The 10189-nt window shown below is 32.4% G+C and overlaps 1 protein-coding gene across 1 annotated transcript; it reads right to left on the bottom strand.

Annotated features, from left to right (window-relative positions):
- Nucleotides 1-2117: 2117 nt before the first annotated feature.
- LOC107429393 (zinc finger protein GIS3) lies at nucleotides 2118-3309 on the bottom strand. Its single transcript, XM_016040066.4, has one exon. It carries the CDS (start codon nucleotides 3056-3058, stop codon nucleotides 2330-2332), a length of 729 nt encoding a protein of 242 aa, XP_015895552.3. The 5' UTR covers nucleotides 3059-3309; the 3' UTR covers nucleotides 2118-2329.
- Between the last annotated feature and the right edge of the window lie 6880 nt (nucleotides 3310-10189).

The raw sequence follows: 10189 nt of genomic DNA, 5'->3' as shown, positions 1-10189 counted from the left end.
TAAAAATCTATTAGCATATATATTCTTCCCTCTTTGTAGAATCTCACTTCTCTATTCCCCACCTGACCCCCAAAAAGGTCAATGATATGAGCACACCCACTTGGACATTTTAAACAAAACCAAACTTGCTTTTATTGGGTGCCCATGGATCATGTTACTGGCCATGGCTTAGCCAACCGACCTTGTGTTATATATATATTTACGTGTGTATTATCACTTTTGAAGTCCTAAGCCACAACTTTGCACCGAAAAAAAGTACCATTTTTGGTGTGCCACCTGCCTTTTGACCAATTTGATTAATTTTCTTGAGACTTGTGAAAAAAAAAAAAAACCTATAATAATGATTCATTAGGTGCTTGCTTGGCATGCATTATCTTGTTTTCGTGCCTACACGTAAGCCCTTGTTGTACCCACAAAGCCAAACTCTTTGTCTATCTCTTAGTTGCTGAATCAAAAGAATTACATCTGTTGAAGCTATTTGTTTATCTATTTTTTGTTTTTCTTTAATTTCTGAACCAAACACACCCTCCTTCTCTCTCTCAGCTGCTTTCTGTTTGGATATCAACCAACCTATTAGACCTCATAGCAATCTCTTAATTATATGGGAGACAATGAAAGATTGTGGTGTTTGACTTACAACACTAAGAAACTCTTCTTTATCAGCTCATCCAATCAGACCCTTGTTTTGATTTTCAATCTTGTGAAGGAGAGAAGATTAGTTTGCATGTGATTGGTCCCACATTCCCATCACACCCTCCTTAGTCAAGATGTGAAGGTGAAAAGAATGCGACAACAAATCATCAAAGGGTTAGTTGAAGTTCTTGGAAAGACTTGAAATTAAACTCTCTCTGCAAAATGATAGCCCACCTTCTAATAAAGCTATACACATTGTCATTCCCATTAAGCAAATTAATCAAATTTCAAATATATATTATAGACAATGCTTAAAATCAGAAGATATTGGAAAAAAAGAAGAAGAAAAGAATTAGATGACTTAATTCCCTAGATTGTTGTATCCAATCTGGCTAGCTATTTTTTAATTAATATTATATATATATATATATATATATATATGTTCTTCATCTCTAGTTGGTTTGGTGTGATGTTTAATTGGACTTGTTTAGACGTTTCACAAACTTGTCATTTTCTTTTAAGTCTCGTCAACATTTTGTTACACCAGAGAGACTATTTGCCAACTGACAGGCCCTATATTTGAGATAAAACAAGAGTACTACTGAACGATAACACAAGAGATGGAAATATACAAAATAGAAGAAAAATATATGCCTTCTTTTATACATTACTCTCAATCAACCTGCACTACATTTGGTTTTATTGGTCAGATGTTGTGAAAACTTGTACTTTATGAAGATCAGTCTCTTTATTTAATGTGTAACCACTTTTTGGTTCTTGATTGTACAAAATGTTAAAAGAGGGTTTGGCTAGCTTTTGATTATTATCTATGTATATACCACCATAATTATTTGAAAAAAAGCTTCTGCTTTATGAGCTTCTTGTTGATTATTCCTTGAAAGCTGGAGATCTACTGAAAAAAATAACTTTGCCATTTATATCCTTACCAAATTCACATTTGCTATGATCAACAATTAATCTTATCGTCTGCATTATGTTTTTTGGTTTTTCCCCAAAGATGATTTAAAAACAAAATCTTATTTATTCTTTATATGTGGCTTAAAGATTTAAATACAGATTGATTGGTTTTTTAAGAATATTTGCAACATGAAAAAAATAAAAAATACTTTTCAACAAAATTATTCATAGTTATCGCACAAATTTGATCAAAATCTACTTCACACAGATTCATTGGGCAAATTTTGTTGATTTCTAGAAGTTAAAAAGCTTCACAAATTGATAGACCAGAAAAACAAATTTTTGATCCTCGCAAGCTTAATGAAAATTCATTCATTTTGTACCTTATAAAATCGGATATTTTTTATCTACCATTTTTCTAATACATTTTTACATATCCTTGTACATGTTTACTTTACATATAATTTAGAGCTTAGTAAGAAAGTTAGAAAGAAAAAAAAATGAGATACTTTTAACACTGGATGGATGAGAAATTTGTGAAGGCAGTAAAATAATTTTCTTCCAAGTAAAAAAATAAATAAATTAATTTTTGAAATGTACAAGATCCGACCAGTAAAATAAACATCAGCTTCCCAATTGAAAATCTAACTGAGTCAAGTTCATCAACCAGCCAGCCACCTAACCATTTTCCCTGAATTCTTTCCCAAGTTTAGCCAAGCCAAGCCAAGCCAAGCCACCAAAGCTTTAATATGGGAGTCATTCAATGGAACCACTGATGTCAAGGAGCCGCCGGCGCAAGGCTTAGATGTAAGTCCAAGCCCAATGCATCATCAAAACTGGGCCCACCATCTCCTTTCGAGAACCTACTCAACGAGGGCCCATCAACCCTGGTATGGACCCGGGCCTGTTGTTGTACTTGCGAACTCATCGTCGTCGTGAATGCCGAATCCCCTACACCGCCAGTATACGACAAACCCCCTGGACCTCTCCCACCATTGGTCGCAGAAGGAAACACGCAACCATGCGACACGTGGAACGGCGGCGCCGCACGTGGAACGTAAACCCACGGAGGAGAAGCTGGCGCCGCCGTTGGAACCACCATAGAACCAGCCGGAGCAAGAAGGTGCGGAGGCGGAGCGAAGGCCGAGATTATCGGGTTCCTCGCGTACGAAACGGCGGCGTTTCGACTGGCTTGAAGCTGAGCGCGCTTCAGCTGCTGCCTCTCCTTCTTGTGAGCGTTTTGGTGACCACCAAGCGCTTGAGAGTTGGCGAATTCTCTGCAACAATACTGACACTCATATTTCCGGTCACCGGCTCCGGCGGGATAGCCACCGGAGTCCGGCGATCCCGAGGCGGTGGACTTGGGGGAGTCAACAATATTAACCGGCTCGTCATCTTCGTGGACGTTGAAGCCGAAGAGTTTTAAGCGCGTGGCAGGTGTAGTAGCAGAGTTGGTGTTGTTATTATTGGTGGGTTTGGGTTGGAAGTCTAAATCCAAGTCCGCCATGTTAGAGAAGTTAGAGAGAGAGAGAGAGTGAAGGTGAAAGTGAGACAGAAAGAAAGAGAAGCAGGATAAAAAAAAAAATGAAGGGTGTGTAAGAGAGATGTCGCATGTGTTGGGGGTATTTATAATATAGAGAAGGATTTTTGGAGGAAAAAAAAAAAAAGAAGCAGTTGTTGCTGAAGCTGGCTTAGGACTCAAAAGTGTTTGGTTGCTGTATAGGAGGTATTAATTTGTGTTTGGAGAGAGACAGAGTGAGAAGTGAGAGAAAGTTTGATGTTGCGGACATCCCAAGGAGGAGAGAAAAAAAAAAAAAAAGTGTGTAATTTTGGGAACACCTCGCACGACCCAGGAACAGTCGGGGGCCCAATAGATTGCACTTTGTCTTACCCTTATTTTTTATTTTATTTTATTTTTTAATTAATTAATTAATTAATTTTTCTCTCGTGATGTATGTTTGAAATGTCGGAAATATCCCTTGAGGTGAGGAAATTGTTGTGATTGCGATGGTTGAGTTTTGCTGAATAGAATTTTGTTGTGTTTTGGTTTTTTTTTTGGGTGAATGTATGTGTTCGGAAATGGGGATTGGAATTTAGAATGTGATGCATGTGATGGGAGCATGGTCCGGTGTTTGTAAGTATTAATTATAAAATTTGCATGATTGAATTTGAAAGTGGTACTGTTTATCTCTTTTCTTAATTTTGTTGGGGTTGTTGCTCTTTTTCTTTTATTTTAATGCTCGTCATTTTTGTTTTTATTGGTTTTTGTGTCCACTGAATGTGACACTTCTGGCCAATTTATACAAGACATGTAAATTTCTTTCCCTTTCAGAATTTCCATAATTTTACTTTGGTATCCTTTTTTTTTTTTTTTTACTGTTTAGATCTTCAATTCTAAAAACCATAATTAAATTTTTAATTTTTTAATTTATTACAAACTAATTCAATTCTTAATTTGATCATGCTAACTGTCCTGTCCATATATTTGTCTTTATAATGGAAGTGAAAGCAATAGAATACGTGAGGGAAAAACAAAAGAGAGAAAGCAATTATATGAATTCAACAATTATCGATTTGTTTAATCAAATTAGAAGTTAAATTTATCTGCAACAAATTTAAAAAATTAAAAATATAAATTATTATTTTTAAAAATAAAGAATCCATATTGCAAAATTATGAAAATCAAATATACAAAAGTGTAATTAATTAATTCTTATAGTTAATAAGTTTTCACTACATTTTATTTGTAAGTGATATGACTCTGCATTTTTTTTCATTTAAAAACTTAATAACTAAGTTTTGGGGTATAATAACCAAAAAATGGAAATGTTTAGTTTTTGTCTTAATGTCTAGCTATCCCCTCTCAGAGCCACCTTTCTAAAATTCAGCTTAGTATTAATTGTGTCCAAGAAAATTTTAGGTGCCTTTAAGAACTTGTAACAAGGTCTCACAATTAATTAAGAACATCACAATAATAGCTGTAATAATTACAACTTACAAAAGATAATATAAAATGCAAAAAGTTTTATAATTGTTTATTGATAAAAGTAGAGATCACTTGACCCTTACTTTTGGTACAAGAAAAAAAACACATTTTTTAGACTTTACATGTAGATCTTTCTCTAAAACAACCCACATTTACAAGATACAAAGTATATATTTAATTTTTAAACAAATAAATAAATTTAAGATGGTATATGTTTTTATTCCATGAAGAATTGTAACTTAGAACTCAAAATATACATTAAAAATATTATATCTATATTAACATATATATATATATATATATATATGTTAAGATTTAAGAATATAACATTTCTCTCCGTCTAAATCATCACTTGTTTCCATTAATTGGCTTGATTGACATGAACTTATATATTTTTATTTAAAAAAAAATGAACTTATTATAAAGACAGCTTCTAGCAATAATAATTAAAATTTTATTTAATTAAGAGTTTTTCTTTTTCTTCCCTGAAAGCAAAGAATAATCCTTACATTACTTTAATTTTTTTTATATGAAAAAATATAAAAAATTATTGGAAACTCTTTGTACTGAACCATTTTTTATAAATTTAAGCACAGAATATTATCTTTAAATAAAGAAATAAAAGAAGGCCCCTTATTGTTTCTCTTTCTATGGAATTACATCAACCTAATTACCTAAGCAATGGTAAGGGCAAATTAGGTTAGAAAAATCTTTGGATGGTATGGGCCACATGGTTTTTCATAATGATTGAAGTCTTCGTTGTTGGAAGACCAATATAACAAGCTCACAAGGCTGTTTGCTCGAACTAAGAAAACTTTTCCAATAGAATCTGCTGTGTTAACTATATTTTTCTTAACTTATAATAAACGAAATGGAAAAGTTAATACGAATAAATTTCTTATCTTTTATCTTTTATCTTTTATCTTTTTTTTTCTTTTTTTTTTTCCATGTTCTTATACTTGTTTAATGTGGACATAGTGTCATATCATTTAAAAATATGAACAAAAGAAAAAACTACTAAGTGGAAAAAAAAAATAACAATAATAATAGCTAAGATGAAGTGAAATTCTATCAACTAAGTGGAAAAAAGTAACAATAATAATAACAAAGATGAAGTGGAATTCTACTACTATATGACTGGAAAAAAGAAAATGAAAATAGAAAAATTTTATCCATATGGATAGCATCTTAATTAATAAATTTAAAACAAAAAATAAAAATGAAAATAACACAATCTAGATAATTTGTTATCTAAATTATTGTTTCTTTATTGTAAATTGGGAGATAGTATTTAAAATATCTACAACATTTCATTTGACAACATATATCTTAATACAGAGTCTGCATGCACGACAGATAACCCTCATCTTTGCCATATACATATGAATACATACATATATATGTATATATATATATATATTTATGGTTTGAGAATAAAGAATTAAAGATTGCATTAAATTAAAGATAAATGAATGTTAGGGTTCTTTTTAATATGATAAAACTCAGAGATAGAGCGAACCCCAATGAGCCAAAACTACAAAGAAAGCCTAATACTTCACCGATCTGTGTTCCTCTCAATCCAAAGTCCTCTAACTCCAACTACTAACTACAAAAATGTCCGAATAAAGAATTAATCTTTCTCTGTTTTTATAAATATATCTTCTTCTCTTTTCCATATATACCCTCTTTCTTTCTCATTTGTGCCAGCCCAATCTCAGGAGCCGACATAACCCACCACTTGATCTCTCTGTTTCTCTCTAAAAAGTCAAAACTTTCATGCATGCAAACACACTCATAGATTCCTGGATCCTAAACAAAGATATTAGGAAAAAAAAAAAAAATAGATCTAACACCGTCTGAATCCCACTAAGTAATCAAGACTCATATATAGAATGCATGGCCCACTTATCACCATCGTATTTATCTTTCAAATCTAGCTTTAGATATCATGTTTCACATTCCAAACTTTGCTCTCGAACAGATGGATTTATGAGTTATGATGGCAGTTTTGAGAATAAAGTCAACATATTTAGATAGTTTTCGTTTTTAAAAAGGGTATGTATTTATTTATTTTTGTTCTATATATATAAGAATATTTTTCATCATGAATGACTGAATTGTTCAGGTGTGTTTACATGTTCAAATTATGGGCCCTACCATTACGTGTTGATGATGAATAATTGTTTAGGATGTTCGCGTGATTGACGTTGAAATCTATATTAAATCACATTAAACAATCATTTTATTTTCTCTGGGGAGAGATCTCTCCGAATCTTACTAACTACGAGAGAAAGAGAGAGAAAAGAAAGAAAAAGAAAGAGGCCTTAAGCTTTGTAATCTCCCACTTAAAAAGAGCATAATGTAAAATGCATTATTAATTATTATTATTATTATTATAATTAATTAAAAAATGCTTTTACCAAAGTCTTCATCACTGACCCACCTTGTCTCCTCTTTCTCATGTGTGTTCTATTCAAACCCCTCACCTAGTCAAATTTTCCCATATAAGAAAAATCTTATTGATCCCCATGATCTGGATCACCTTTGGAGTGAAAGCTAATCAGCTTATATATATATTATTATTTTCCTTGTCGACCGTTAGATTGCATAATTAATCATGATTTTTCACAGTGATTAAATAAATGGGGGTGCTTACTTTTTATCCATTGCAAACTTATAATAAATATATACATAAAATTGGCATACAATTGTGATAAAAAGTCAAGTTAGTAGTACTCAGATAGATCATGGCAAACAGAGAGCTAGACATTTTTTTCATTTGGTGGTTTCAGTTCATTTTTTCCCCTTCTTTGTACCCCCGATACTTTCTTATCAAAACTTGTACAAAAGCAAAGTTTGAAGACCTTGGAATGGTTGTGATGTAATTCATGTGGGCCCCTAGTTTTAAGTGCTGAAATTGATTATTAATCGGGGCCTGAGATAATAATTCATACAGATTATTTATGACTAGGGTTGGAATCTCTTTACATTGAGCAGTTTTAGAGATGGATATATATGTTGTACTATTATATACTACTATATAAACCTAACCACTAGCTACCCTTTTTGCTTTATTATGTGGATCCAATGTTTTTTGGTCTTTGGGTACGGTTTCTTTCTCTCTACCTATATATATTGTGGGGGATTTTTTTTTTTTTAAGAATCACCAAATTAAGCTAACGTTGGGCCACTTTCACTGTTTCAACCCCCACTATAGGGGCTAAAGAGATTGGTCTAACTCAAAAAGTAAACAAATTAAAAAAATAATAATAATAAATTAATGTATATTTGAAATGACCTTCTCATGTAAATGTGTAATCACAAAAGGTCGAAGAGTTCACATATATAGTTCTTGGGACCATTGTTGTCAAAATAAAACTTTGTACTAATTCTTGGCTTCACCTTCTTTGTGAATTGTCTTCCATCCAATGGCCCTTTGGGTTTGCCTTTTCCTTTTTCCTTTTCCTTATTATGGAGGGAAGGGAGAGGAGGAATTTACTCTCATATGCATATATATATATATATATATATATATATATATTTATCCCACTTTCCTGTCTCATAATTCTCTATCCCACCATTCTCTATCTTACAGGTCAATACTGAAGTGAGGATTGATATAATATGGCTTTTAACTGCAAGTTTAGCTTTATTTATTCTATATATAGTTAATTTGTTAACAAAGGACAAGAAAAAAGAGATAACTGAGTTAGCTATAGATCCAAGTCTCTTCAAAAGTTTTCTTTATAATCAAACAGGCATTTAAGATCAAAAGCGTGAAACAAGATTCGACACCGAGAGAAAAGGATATGCATCAAATTTGAGGCGCAAATGGTTTTCATTTTTAGATGAATGAAAGAGAGAGTTCTCAATAATCAACAAAAGCCCAAAAATCAATAGTTTTCTAATTGAGGCAAGCATAACCCAACTTGAACTCTCCCTTTTAGAACATCAACACCACCTAATAACTAGCTAGTTAGCTAGATGTACGACCAATATATATTACCCCAAGTAAATGTACTTATTTGTATACTTATTTATAAGTTGAAGCATGCTGGGAAAAAAATAAAGAGGAGGACTAAGACTGAGTAGAGAAATAGCTGATGTTCAGGAAACAGTTAGAAATGTACATAATCTATCCAATTTATCTTAAAAAACAAAGATTATTTTTTAATTTTATTTATTTAAATAAGATGACATCGCCGATGAAGGGGGGTTATACATGTGAAGCTTCCCTCACTCTTTGAACAAACTGAGTAGGACCCACGCATAATGGGGAGATCTTGGGATCAGATGTGCATGTTTAAATGAGGGTCTGACCCTACATGAGCAAATCTCTCTGAAAATGTAAGAAGAAAAAATTGATGTAGAAGAGGATGGTGAAAGAGAAATGTTGTCCAATCAAAATTTCCAATCTGGTTGATTTACAAACAACTATCACTTAAACAATGGGTTTTTTTCCTTCTTGTTGTAATGGTTTCCACCATCCAAATATTTTAAATACTTTTTAATATATAATTAGAAGGCGCTTAATCATGCTTTATTTTGGTTTTTCTTTCCTTGTTGTTGATTGAAGTGATGCCGATATTATCGTTTTAAGATTGCCCAAATCACAAGTTTGGCCCACCAAGTTGTGCTGATAAAAGAAAAAAAATTCAGCCAATGAAATAATATAAATTATAATATAATCAGACATGATCCTATCATAATACTAGAACTCCATTAACTTTCTAATCATCTTTGTTTCTTTTTGGCAACCATTACTTTTGGAAGGATCCATAAAGGATTAAAAAGATAACACCCAATTAGACTTAGTTTTCAAGTTGGAAATCCCTTTTATGGATATGTTCAAAGCATTTTTAAACAAAAAGCCACCCCAAACAATGTGGGTCTGACTCAATTAGCCCCTCTATGCATCCCAAGTGACATTACCTACTTCTTTTAAAATGAAAAAGGTGAAGGTTGGGTGGAGTTAGCTTTAAGTCATGTGAAGTGACTCTCTCTCTCTTAATTATTCAACTAATAATACACTAATATAAAATTTCAAACAATCCTACTTGGAGCTAAGCCTAGATTATAGTCTCTAGAATGTCTACTTAACAAAGAAAATTGCACAATTTTCTTTCAATACCCATCAAGCTTTTTGGTATAAATATATATATATATATATATATAATTGAATCGACTAGAAGTCCCGTGAAATGAGTTTTGTAGTAGAGGGGGACTTTGGTCAATCAATGAGACAAACTTTGTTTGCTAATAAAGTGAGACACACTTAGACGGCTATATAACATCTAAAACCAAACTCACACAAAATTAGGGGACACCTGCACATGATATGACACAAATACATGAGAAAATTCTCTTATGGGATTCTCCAGAATCACTTAATTCTAGTCACACACTCTCATTCCTACAGGGTGTTTTCTTTTTTTCAATTTTTTTTCCCCCTTATCTAACCAAGCCTATCCACATATACTGTCCATTTTTACAACTTTCCCATCTCTATATTAATTTTTGGGTTTCCCAACACCCCCACCCCACAACAAAACTCTTTTTTCATGTAGTCTCTGATTTTCTTCAATAATCTTGTTTCTTGCATGCCTTTAGGAAAAGAAGCATTAATAAAAACTCAAAAAAGGCTACAATTTC

This window comes from Ziziphus jujuba, chromosome 12 (genome assembly GCF_031755915.1).
Source record: "Ziziphus jujuba cultivar Dongzao chromosome 12, ASM3175591v1".
Classification (NCBI taxonomy): domain Eukaryota; kingdom Viridiplantae; phylum Streptophyta; class Magnoliopsida; order Rosales; family Rhamnaceae; genus Ziziphus; species Ziziphus jujuba.
This window is presented reverse-complemented; position numbering and strand designations above follow the sequence as displayed.